This window comes from Hyperoodon ampullatus (assembly GCF_949752795.1).
Source record: "Hyperoodon ampullatus genome assembly, chromosome: 8".
In the NCBI taxonomy this organism is placed as follows: Eukaryota; Metazoa; Chordata; class Mammalia; order Artiodactyla; family Ziphiidae; genus Hyperoodon; species Hyperoodon ampullatus.
This window is the reverse complement of record NC_136921.1, coordinates 58,768,202-58,781,374: the sequence shown is the minus strand read 5'-3', so window position 1 is coordinate 58,781,374 and position 13,173 is coordinate 58,768,202. Positions and strand designations below refer to the sequence as shown.

General features: G+C 35.9%; 1 protein-coding gene across 1 annotated transcript in view; it reads left to right on the top strand.

The window, feature by feature from the left end:
• The window catches only part of LRP1B (LDL receptor related protein 1B), a gene marked incomplete at both ends in the record, with an annotated part of 1,860,945 nt that overhangs the window by 1,086,344 nt on the left and 761,428 nt on the right, over positions 1-13,173 (top strand). Inside the window, 3 exons of the mRNA XM_079710778.1 lie at positions 2,669-2,849; positions 9,003-9,222; positions 11,120-11,309. Of these exons, the coding sequence (XP_079566904.1) occupies positions 2,669-2,849; positions 9,003-9,222; positions 11,120-11,309 (591 nt within the window). The remainder of the gene's footprint in view (positions 1-2,668; positions 2,850-9,002; positions 9,223-11,119; positions 11,310-13,173) is intronic.

Below are 13,173 nucleotides of genomic sequence, written 5' to 3'. Positions count from 1 at the left end.
TTCATCCACATCCTTTCCAGAACAGAAAAACAAAACAAAGCACACACACACACACACACACACACACACACACATACACATAATATTAAAAAACATTCTAGGCTAATTGATTCATTGCTGTCTCAATAGATAGGTAGCTAAAGAGAAGATTATAATAATAATGATATTATTAGTAATAATATTCATAGCAACATTTGTGTAGTATTTATTATGTGCCAAACATTATTTTTAAGAGTTTTATATATTCATTTAATCCTCAAAACAATCCTATGAGTTAAACAGTATCATTATGTCAATCTTAAAGATCAGGTGTAACTCGCTCAGAGTTACAGAGCCTAGGAAGTGTGGTTCTAGAACTTGTGATCCTAATCACTACTTCATGCTATTCAAACATTTCATTTTTCAAAGACAAAACAAATGAACCAATTAGAGACAGGATCCTCCCAAGTTCTGCTTTTTAGAATTCCATTCCATCCCACTCTATTTATTCACAACTGACTCTGCATATCGTATTTCTAATTAACTTTGGCCACCAGTTAAAATGTAAGGAAATATTAATGAAAAATTCCTTTAAAAGAGAAAAACGTAAGGCCTATTCCTATCAAAAGAGCCAGGATTTATATATGTATGTATGTATGTATATATATTATTTTTAATCCTGATGAATTTATAAAAACTAACATGTTGACAATTTACAATATTACAGGCACTATGCTAAATATTTTACATGTAGTAGCTAATTTACCTCTTGTTTACTTATCCTACAGTGTAGCTGCTATTATTATCATCACTTTGTGTGTGTGTGTGTGTGTGTGTGGTACGCGGGCCTCTCACTGTTGTGGCCTCTCCCGTTGCGGAGCACAGGCTCCGGACGCGCAGGCTCAGTGGCCATGGCTCACGGGCCCAGCCACTCTGCGGCATGTGGGATCTTCCCGGGCCGGGGCACGAACCCGTGTCCCCTGCATCGGCAGGCAGACTCTCAACCACTGCGCCCCAGGGAAGCCCCTATCATCACTTTTTAAATGGAGAAATTAAAGATCAGAGTGACTGAGTTACTTACCCAAGTGTCAGAAACAAAATTTCAATCAAATAATACTACAACTGCTTCATATGAAAAAGAAAAAAGTATTAAGTCAGATGTGAAAAGGGAATGTTTTAGAAATGAGAAGGTTATTGAGGAAGAAAGTTTCCATGCTGGGTTAGATTTCAGATGTAATATAACTTTTGAAAGCCAACAACAAGACAAAAACCAGCCACAGACTATGATAAATAGAAAAGAGTAAACAGCTACTCTTTTTCCATTATGCCAGAGCAGGAAAGTGCTCAGTAAAATTAAGTGTCAATAAAGCCAAGACAAAAATGAAACTTTTTTCTAAGCATAGGCACAATTAACCTGTGAAAATTACTCATATTGGTTGGTAATGAAGCAGATAGCTTAGTGAAATTGAGAACATATCTGATTCACTATAATCAGATTTTCAGTTAGATCAAATCACACACTGTATTAGTCATCCTGAGTTAGGGCACATGCTGATTAGCAGAAAGGGGCACAAAAGAAAATTTTATTTTTTCCAAGGTCAGAGGGCCATGATTAAAGAATATGATAATAGTCAAAGTTTATGACATCTGCGTATGAGGGAAAATGTCATGTAGATTTCTCAGTAGTGTGTGAATGCTCATCTCTGTCTCTGATGTACTACTACCTGTTGTTGTGTCCAGTAAGTGCCAGTTCTCTACCTCACACCCAGGAGGAAAAGAGACAAAGGCTTTCCTGGTTTTGAAAGAAGAGAAGTTCACATTAATTTCTCATGCAATAGAGGGGTAGAATTATATTTAGGATGTTGTGTACAGTTTGGAGGATGGTTTACAGGATGGCAAAAAGTGAGGAAAAGACTCACCATACATAGGAACAGTGCAGTTATAAAAATCTCTACGTTGGGGATCCTCTGACTTGGATTTTATCCCTATTCTACCACTGCTTATGTGGTAATAAACTATAAGCCTTCATTCTTAAGTGTTAGAGTTTCCCTTTCTGTAAAGATTTGAATTAGGGGAGTTCATATGATTATATATTTACAGTATTCCTTTGAATTACGACTGCCTGCATCTTAGAGGAGCCTGTAATAGCATCCTTTTTAAAGTAAGTCTAGAATATACAGAAATATTTTAGTATTTCTTTGAGATTCACTGTTCATGCAGTTCCATGATAAAAGCCTAGTCTGGGCTTTCAAAGGTGTGCTTCTGCTGGACCTGTTCAACTCTTGGCAAAAGGGCCTTCATATTATTTTGGTTATTCAGATTACATATTACGTCTTTGAACATGCTTACTTTTTGAACGTATTACTAGATCATACTTGATTTTTCTTCTGAGCAATCCATGAGACTATTTTTACTCTGAGAACTTATCTTTTATCCTTTCGTTTTCTCATCACTTATATTTTCCTGTTTTTCTGCAGATCACTGTTTCAAATAAAATATCTCAAGAGAGGGCCTGGCATTCAAAACAAAATTGAAAAATATTCTATGGAATGATATTTGCAAAAATCACAGTATAAAGAGTTTATAGATCAGAATGTACTCCTTTTAAAATTATATTTTTTATTAAGTAGAAGGTAAGTAGTGGACACTAAAGTAAAATTTCTTTCTTTCTTGTTTTTGCTTTTTGCAGATCTGGATAATGTGGAGGGCATTGCTGTGGACTGGATTGGAAATAACCTTTACTGGACAAATGATGGACATAGGAAGACCATTAATGTGGCTAGGCTGGAAAAGGCTTCTCAGAGTCAGAAGACTCTCTTAGAGGGAGAAATGTCCCATCCCAGAGGGATTGTGCTGGATCCTGTTAATGGGTATGCAATATTTGATCAGCTTTATATAAGGAAAATTATATTAGATAAATTTGGTTTTTACATATTTAGTATTAGTAAGTTTTATTTAAATCCACATATGCATTCATACATGAATGGCCTCACTGACTGGGAAAAGTTGCTCATTTAATGATTATCTCTCCTAGAGAATGTGCTAAAAAAAGATGTCAAGATACATTGAACTGAAATAAACAGATTATATTTGTATAGAGAATATATTTACTTGGTTTATTCAGACAAGCACCATAATTCTCCATTTTAGACAGCCTGACACCAAGATAAATAATCAATTCAACCAGCAAATCAATCAATTTAATTTTTTAAAGGCTATTGAAGTTTAAAGTATTCAAAAAATAGCCAGTTTCCATTTTTTGTACATTTACTGTGGGCCAGGCATTTTGTTAAATAGATTACCATGATCTATGTTGTGATTCTGCACAATAATACTTTGAATTAGTTGCTATTCTCATTCTTGTTTTACAAAGAAGAAATTTTTAATGGACCTGCAAAAGACCATTTGATTATTAAGAGCCTGGATAGATATTTAAATCCAAGCAACCTGTCTCCAAGACTTTTCTCAGAGCCACTATACTCCACTACTTTTTTTTTTTAACATCTTTATTGGAGTATAATTTCTTTACAAAGTGTGTGTCAGTTTCTGCTTTATAACAAAGTGAATCAGTTATACATATACATATGTTCCCATATCTCTTCCCTCTTGCGTCTCCCTCCCACCCTCCCTATCCCACCCCTCTAGGTGGTCACAAAGCACCGAGCTGATCTCCCTGTGCTATGCGGCTGCTCACCATTAGCTATCTATTTTACATTTGGTAGTGTATATATGTCCATGCCACTCTCCACTACTTTTTATTAGTCTAGGTTGGTAACTCTGTATTTTTGGACATAACCATAGTTTCCATATAGTGACATCATTTTATAGTATGTGCTACTTGTTTCAGGATGGATTATTTTGTGCAATTTTTGAGAATATGTTTTCCTTTGATTTTTATTCATAACTATTACCTGAACACAAGCAATAATGTGCATATAGATCATATTAATAATGTGCATTCTTCCCTCAGACAGATTTTTAAATATTATAGAATACTGCTATTATGCATCAACCTGAAAAAAAAATTCATGTGTGTATGTATATATGTGGATATGTGTGTGTAGGTATATGAATATACACATGTGAAAACACATATTTTCCCCTAACAATATACAATGCCCAGAGCTCTGATTACGTATACAGTGGTTAACAAAGCAGGCATAGCCTTTACCCTCATGAAGAATCTTGTGTCATCTGAAAAGTAGGTAATGGGCAGATGCATCAATAAATAAGTACCAAATGAACAACGAATGTAATTTCTAGAGACCAAACTGATGGAGTCAAACAAACAGGTTGATGTGAAGGCAACTAACAGAAACCTATTTAAATAGGCTTGCTGAAAGGCCTCTTTAAAGAGGCATCATTTAACCTGAGACTTAATTGTAAAGAAGGAACCAGCCATGGAGAGTGAGGAAAAGAGTTCAGATAAAGAAAATGGAACAACTGAAATCTTAAGTTGGGCAAAAGCTTTACTGCCAGAGGAAGTGAAATGAAGACGGGCTGGATTATAGATGGCAAATGGGAAGGTGACTGAGGATGCAATTGGAAAGGAAAGCAGGGCCTTGCCCACTACCATGAGAGATATGTACTTTGTCTTCAGTGTAAATGTAAAATAGGGAATTGATATAGTCAGATTTATATTAAAAACAACAACAACAACAACTAATCTTACTATTCTGTAGAGAATGGATTGGAAGATGGTAGAAGTAGAAATGGAACCATATCAATTTAATAGTCCAAATAATCATTTGACCCTAATATAAGTTTTTTAAAAGTGAAGAAGAAAATTTAGTTTGGAAAACTCCTTTTAAAATAGCATAATAGGGATTCCCTGGTGACGCAGTGGTTGAGAGTCCGCCTGTCGATACAGGGGACACAAGTTCAAGCCCTGGTCTGGGAAGATCCCACATGCCGTGGAATGGCTGAGCCCGTGAGCCATGGCCGCTGGGCCTGTGCGTCCAGAGCCTGTGCTCCACAACGGGAGAGGCCACAACAGTGAGAGGCCCGCGTACCGCAAAAAAATAAAAAAATAAAATAAAATAAAAAATAAAATAAAATAGCATAATATAACTTTAATCAAAACATTTTTGTAAAAACCTGGTTCATTTACATTTTTTTACAATAATACATTTTTGCAGCTGTACACAGCAGAGCATCACAGATTTTCTCTGCCATAATAGCCTATTAACAAAAATTACTCTTCAGAGGTATGGTTTTATCAAAAGTGTCATAACCAATTATAGAAATCAGTAAAGCGATCATTTTTCATTATTTATTTATTAAAATATATTATTGAGTGACTACCATATAGATCAATAGAAATCAGTAAGACAGTGATTATCTTCAAGGAGTTTATAACCTGGTGTGCTTGGTGTACACACACACACACACACAACACACACACGCAACACACACACACACACCCCACACACACTTTACCTATAAAATAAAATAGAATGAAATACATGCTCTTCAGGAATTCACTGAGGTTTTTAATTCAGAATTGAACTTTAGAGGATGGACAGATTTCCAAATGAATAGGGTCCCAGGGTCTTGGGGTGTGCAGTCATAAGGTTAGTCACTGTACTCCAAAGGGACATTGTGAGTAATTGTTAGAGGCGAGGAAGCTAATGGCAGTTTTGAGGTGGGATGAGTTCATTAAGGCTAGAGCAAGGGACATTCTAAGGAACATAGCAGGAGGTGAGACTAGAAATATACAGAAATCTTCAATGTTGTAAGTTAGATTTTGACTTATTTTGCTGACATCAGAGTAATTGGAAGGTTTTGAGGATAAAAATCACATTTTTCAATTCATGATTTAGTAAGACAAGCGAAAGCCATATGATAGCTCTATGAAAGACAATCCATTGGGAGTTCCCTTTGAAAAGTGATGAAAGACAGACTGTAGCATTTGTAATAGCAACAGAGAAGTGGGAACTGAGACAACAGACAGGAAAGAATAGGATTGGCAGGCCTCAAAAATTGTTGAAATGGGGCTTCCCTGGTGGCGCAGTGGTTGAGAGTCTGCCTGCCGATGCAGAGGACACGGGTTCGTGCCCCGGTCCGGGAAGATCCCACATGCCACGGAGTGGCTGGGCCCGTGAGCCATGGCCACTGAGCCTGTGTGTCTGGAGCCTGTGCTCCGCAGCGGGAGAGGCCACAACAGTGAGAGGCCCGCATACCGCAAAAAAAAAAAATTGTTGAAATGGGGGTAAACCTGGAGGAGGAATCAGTTATGATGGACTATTCCTCAAGGTGATAGCTACAAATGAGCTCCCTCCTTTGCAATCATTTTAAATCTCATAATTTACATCAATAACTTAGAAACCTACAGCTCCAGTTCTGATTTCTCAAAACATTATCTCCAAGAAAAGATGAGTCCAAAGCTAAGTGCATATTTCCCTCCAAACAGGATTTTCTATATCCCTCTCTCAATTAAAAGTACCACATCCTCTAGTTAACAGCTAGATATTATGTCATCAACTCAATCAAGTTCTTTAAAAGTTATTTCACTTCCATGGCAGAAAATCTTAAGGATTTAAAAATTTCTGGGATTGACCCACCAGATAATACAATTTAAATTGGGGGCATGATTAATATCAACAAAGCCAAGCTTAGTGCTAGAGAGTACAAATATGAACAATAAATATTCCCTGCCCTTAATTATTTGAATTTTTAATTGGAATTATCAGACATGCAACACCATCAAATTCAATACATGGCATAAATGCAATAAATTCTATAAAATAACTAACAACTATCACTAGGAAACAAAAGAATGAGCTAATTTTGATAGAAAAGCTAGGGGCAGACTTCATTGAGAAATTGTATTTGAACAGGGCTTGAAAAATAGAAGTACAATTTTTTTTTGTCATAGTAGAAGACCAGCTTAACCTAATTTTTATTTGATGAATACCCCAAGTCCCACCTACAAAAATATTTATGTTTTCTCCTGCTTATTTTATAGGTTGCATTTCCTATTTTGTATGTTTATGAATCATCATATTTGATAATAATTATAAGGCTTTCACAATATATCAATAACTTTTAATCAGCTGAGTAGATGATCACATTGGTCTCCATCAGATTGGCATCACTTATTAAAATTTGTTTTTCTTATATTTTGTTTGACTAAAAATAATCTCAGGTAGTGGATTGGATCACAAACAATCCTGTCTTCAAATAACAGCATAATGTAAAATTTGTTTAGAATATCCAGAATTATCTCCTGTGTGTGTGTGTTTGCATGGACATATATGTGTGATTTGGGTTAGAGAGTCACAGAAAAAAAGTGTTACTATTGTCAAGAGGAAAAGCTAGAGGGAAAGATAATTGCAATTTAACAAGTTATAAATTAGCAACGACAATACAACTGCATTGATTAACTGTGTTTAAGATTTCAGAAACGGTATCAAGAGAGATGAAAAAGTTGTTATTTCTCTTTTACATAGCTGATTTATATAGTTGAAGTCATTTTGCCTAACTAGCACAGGATTAGAGCAAATGGGATGAATCTTCTGTTTATTCTTAATTTGTCCCAGTAATAAACCCACTTGATACAGGCATGATACAAAATAAGCATAGTACCATGTTTATTTCTAGGATTAGAATGTATTTGGACTTATTAAAATTCACCAATCTAAATATACTTCCTCAAATCTAAAAAGGCATATCACCATAATTGTAAACTGTTAAGAGAATTTAAAAAGAGCTTAATTGGCATGAAAGAATGGCTGGTGTGTCACCTCCTCAGCTGTCCCAAATCTGCCTGCTTAGATCACAGTAGGATTTTTTTTTTTTTTTTTTTTTTTTTTGTGGTACGTGGGCCTCCCACTGCTGTGGCCTCTCCTGTTGCGGAACACAGGGTCCGGATGTGCAGGCTCAGCAGCCATGGCTCACGGGCCCAGCCACTCCGTGGCACGTGGGATCCTCCCGGACCGGGGCACGAACCAGTGTCCCCTGCATTGGCAGGCGGACCCTCAAGCACTGCGCCACCAGGGAAGCCCTAGATCACAGTAGAATTTTTAGTCATGGATACAGATTTGTCCCAAATTACCTCAGAAATTCTTTAGGGTCCATAACAGATGGGAGGCAGATGATCTAATAAGGCTACTTCCAGGGTTAGCAGCTTAGAAAACTTTGAAGCTTTGTGAAGTCATATATGAGGTGACTGAATTAAAGCCTACACTTTAGTTAGTAACTCAGGAACTTTCACATGACCCTACGACAACACATGTGGAGGGTTTTAACCTTATTCATGAGGCAGTTGGAGGCCCCTTCTTCCACTGTTATAGCTTACACAAAAGATTTGTTTTTAAAGGCAGATGCTTTTGTTTGAGACGGAAATTAAAGCTCAAAATCTCAAGATCAGACAACCTACTGTTATTAAACTTATGTGCAACTCAGTCATCTTCTGCGGGTTTTAGGGTAATAATAAGCAGCAATAAACATAGATAATTTGCATCAGGAAGACAAATTAGACCTGGCCAAACAAACCCAGTATGACTGTGCCCTTTAGAACAGAGACAATCCAACTGCCTGCCTTTAAAAATAAATAAATAAATAATTCATATGAGATTAAATAAAGTCTGGAGTAGATCATTAACTGTGCTGTCATTCTCATGCCAGTTAATCTGCTTTTTAAACACATAATTGATTATATGTTTTATCAAATGGACATTTAAAAATAGTAATGCCTCAAGAATCATTTCCCAAACTTTTGGTACCAACACCAAAGAAAATCAGGATTTGGCACTTGCTGTTAGGTTAATTAATAAACGAGGCCAGTAAGTGTCGTAGTGGTGGTCGTGGGTTTTCTGAAATGTGTCTAATTGGCTCCACTGAACAAATCTTACCTTCCCTGAGTACTTCGCAGCTGTATCCTCTGGGCAGATCAGCATTTAGGTAGGAGAACAAATCAGAATGTAACTACATTTTATGGAGGCGCCAAACCTGAGGAAATGTCTGTCTATATGGTGGCTGGTTGAAATGACACACGTGCGCTCTTGTTTTTAATGTCTTAGTTGGATGTATTGGACAGACTGGGAGGAAGATGAAATAGATGACAGCGTGGGAAGGATTGAGAAGGCCTGGATGGATGGCTTCAATCGGCAGATTTTTGTGACTTCAAAGATGCTGTGGCCAAACGGCTTAACTCTGGACTTTCACACCCACACGTTATACTGGTGTGATGCCTATTATGATCATATTGAAAAAGTGTTTTTGAATGGAACTCACAGGAAGGTAAAAGACAAATGCTGCTGTTTTAACCCAGAGGCTTCTGTCACAGAGCCTTGTTGTGTTGTGTTAAAAATACTTTCAAGTTTATTTTTACCCCTCTGAGGTGGCTGCCAGTAGTCTCTGTGGGGTGGCTGAAGGAGGCTGAGCATTAAGCAGTGCAGCTGGCACTTGCCTCTGGGAGACCAGGCCCAGCTCACTGTGGCATGCCAGGATTTGTGGGATTTTTCAGAGAAGCTCTCAGCATATCAGAGCTGTTTGAAATGCAGTTTTTCTACATTATTGATGTTTGCTAGGACCAAGCACCCCCAACTCGGTTCAGATATCTTCAATATTTGCACCTGAAATGTAACCTATGTATTATGACAAAGTAATTAAGATTCATTTATTCAAATAAAGAACTTCATGACATTGGAACTAAAACACATGAGTGGATTAAACTTCAAGCCTATGTGTGTGAACAAATATCAACATCTTCTTGTCTCTTTTGGTAGAATTGTTGCAAAATGATTTTGTAATTCTTCAGTGAGATTGAGGATGACGTTGACTGTTTCAGCAAAATTTCACCTCTGTATTCTGTTTTATAATCACCTAAGCACATATAACATTATGAACTGGCTTTGACTGTTTAGTTAAATGATATTTAGAAAAATGGTGTATTAGAAATTACCAAACTGCTTCCTTTGACAATACACTTTCTTCTTTTTTGGAAAGGAAGATTGCACAATTGGCCAAGTCCATTTATTAAGTATTCTCTTTGAGAAATATAATGTACTAATCAGTTAAGACCATTTCAATCATTGGTTATCTCCAACAGTGCTTTAAATGTCTTTCCCCAAATAAATAAAATTGATTTACATTTAACCTAATGTCACATACTTGAGGTGTTAAAAAATATTGATGATCCCTTTGAAGATGTTGATATGTACACAATATACATAGCACTTTATTAGCCAGCATATTTTAGCCTACATGGAAGTGAGCAAAGAAAAATAATAAACTGTCTCAATTATTCAACATATGAAAATTTGGTATGAAGAGTTCAGATATAAGGAGCAAAATTTCAGTTTCTAACCCTATATTATTTGGATAACTTGCTCAATCCTCTCAGATGAATTGAGTCCAAAAGGCTATTTCATATTGTATACAGTATCATTTTATAAATTGTGAAAGATGAAAAAGTATTATTATTATGGGAGGTATGATTCCTATTCTCTTCTACAAACTTACATGCAAAACAGAACTTATCACAGGATTGCTCCACTGTGTAGTTTAAACAACCACAAAATACACGGGAATGTAAAGCATATATCAAGACAAGTGGAATTAAAATTAGCCAGGAGTCTTGTATATCTGTTTACTACCAATAAATGTTTCTATGTTCAAAATTAAAATTTTACCTTCCTCCCTGTCATCGCCTAGATTTCTTCAATTTGCATTAATACAACTGAATAGAGGGATTCCTTCCACTCCCAGGGTTGTTAGACCATGTTGTATCCCTTGGCTATTGGATGAGCAATACTGCAGTATACATAATGCCACTAATTACTCAGATCAATTTCTGTGCCAGAATATGATACTGGAATATCATAAAGAAAAGAGATAGGGAAGAGTATCAGGCAAGGTCATTTTAATGTTTGCATTTCTTGACCATATATATAATGCCATGTATGAGAGAATTGAAATGGATGAAATGTAAATGGTCTCCTTCAAATAACATGTCCTAAAATCAGAAAAATATGCTCACATTGTGAAATCCATTTTTCAAATACACCGAAAGAAACTGTAAGTTATTAGTTAGATCATTATCTGTTCTACTTATTTGAATATCAGCTTCTCTAAATATTTGGTTATGTTTCTAAAGGTCAGGTCTGATTTTTCACAATGTGTTTATATTTTACAGATTGTTTACAGTGGGAAAGAGTTGAACCATCCTTTTGGACTGTCGCATCATGGGAATTATGTGTTCTGGACTGATTATATGAATGGTTCCATTTTTCAACTAGATTTGATAACGAATGAGGTGACATTACTGAGGCATGAAAGACCACCCCTGTTTGGGCTTCAGATTTATGATCCTCAAAAGCAACAAGGTATTAAAAACCAGATAAAATTGCTTCTGAGTTTCACATATAATAACACTTCAAGAGGTTGCATAAAGACTTTATTTTGACAGTATTGCTGAAGTTTTATGATAAAAGGTGTCTAGTCACTCCAAAGTCACTCAAATCTTAGACTTTGTTACCATAAAAATTTATTATTTATCATTCAAAATATCCTGAATGAGTAACTCTGGGAATTCTATTTGAGTGAAGTTCAAGGTTTTCTCCAAATACTTCCTTTTTCATGTCATCTTCACTGAAAAAAAGCTATTATTTAAAGTAAAAAATCCTCAATGTTTTCAAAGAGTCAGTATTGTGAGCAGTGGAAAAACTTTCAGTGTGGAAGGAACATTATGGGAAAATGTTAAAAAAAATACATTATACAAGGAAAATAGTATTTTTAAAGTATCTTAGTATATTTATCTGATTAATTTCATATACATTTAAGGAACATTTAATTATTTTAGATGTTATAAAAGTGAAATAATCTACCATGATATTCACTTCTTATTAAAATCAGATAATATTCTTGCATCTTCCTATCTACATGAGTTATTAATATTTATTAGGCCATCCACAAACAGCATGACTCAGAATTTAGATAACAAACAAACAAAAAAAAGTTTAGTAAATTATGTTGTAGGTTTTCGGTTATGAATCTAAATAGTCACCGTTCCTTTTTTTAATACGGATATCCTTGTGAAAATTTAATGAACATTAAATTTTTTCAGGGTGTATGTTGTCAGTAGGAAGTTACCTAACAACAAGAGTTTTTTTGAAGATATTTTGGCTTAATCAGAGACTTGAAAAGCAAACTATCTTATTCAAGGGCTTCACTTTTTTCTACTGGATTGAAATTGCCTCACTGGGATAGAAATGCAATTTTATAAAATAATGGAAGTACATAAACTAAGAAGTTTCAATAGCTAATAAAAGATAAAATTGTCTTTAAAAAGAATAAAAATTGGGCTTCCCTGGTGGCGCAGTGGTTGAGAGTCCACCTGCCGATGCAGGGGACACGGGTTTGTGCCCCGGTCCGGGAGGATCCCATGTGCCGTGGAGCGGCTGGGCCCATGAGCCATGGCCACTGAGCCTGCGCGTCCGGAGCCTGTGCTCCACCACGGGAGAGGCCACAACAGTGAGAGGCCCGTGTACCACAAAAAAACAAACAAACAAAAAGAATAAAAATTAATTATTTGAGATGGTATAAGTTATAGTTGTGGACAAGAAATGAAGAATAGATGCAGTTGCCTGGATAGATCAAATGGTAATATTTTCTGTTCACATCAGCTGCCCCACCACAATTGTAGTTTCTCTACAATGAACTAGAGACAACATTATGAACAGCAACAACCCTCCTCACCTGCTACAGGCTCTTGTTTGCAGGACTGCTGTTCCCTCTAATTTTAAGGTCACTAGTTTTCTGGATTTCATTATACTAATCATTATACAGTCACATTTCCTGTTTCCATTTTCTTTAAAAATTGTTCATCTTGAATGTCGTCGCTAACTCCCCTCTGCCAAATTGCAGGACATTTTCACAGTCTTCATGTTCTTTAAAATTCTAGTTGCTTTAAAGAGTTCATTGATTAAATGCAACACATGGGATGAGAAATGCCTTGACTTACTGTAAAATGGACTTGCCCTTGGATACAAGTCCTAACATTTTCTTCTGAAAATCAGGACCCACCATGAAAGATTTAACAAAGATAAGAGATGTTTTCTTTATAAAATTCCTGTAAGGATTATATAACTATTTGTTATATAAGAGCAAGACTTAGAACAGTGCCTGGCACACATTTTATATTAATCAATTTACCCCTACCATTTCTTAATCAAGTGTCATATATTTTTG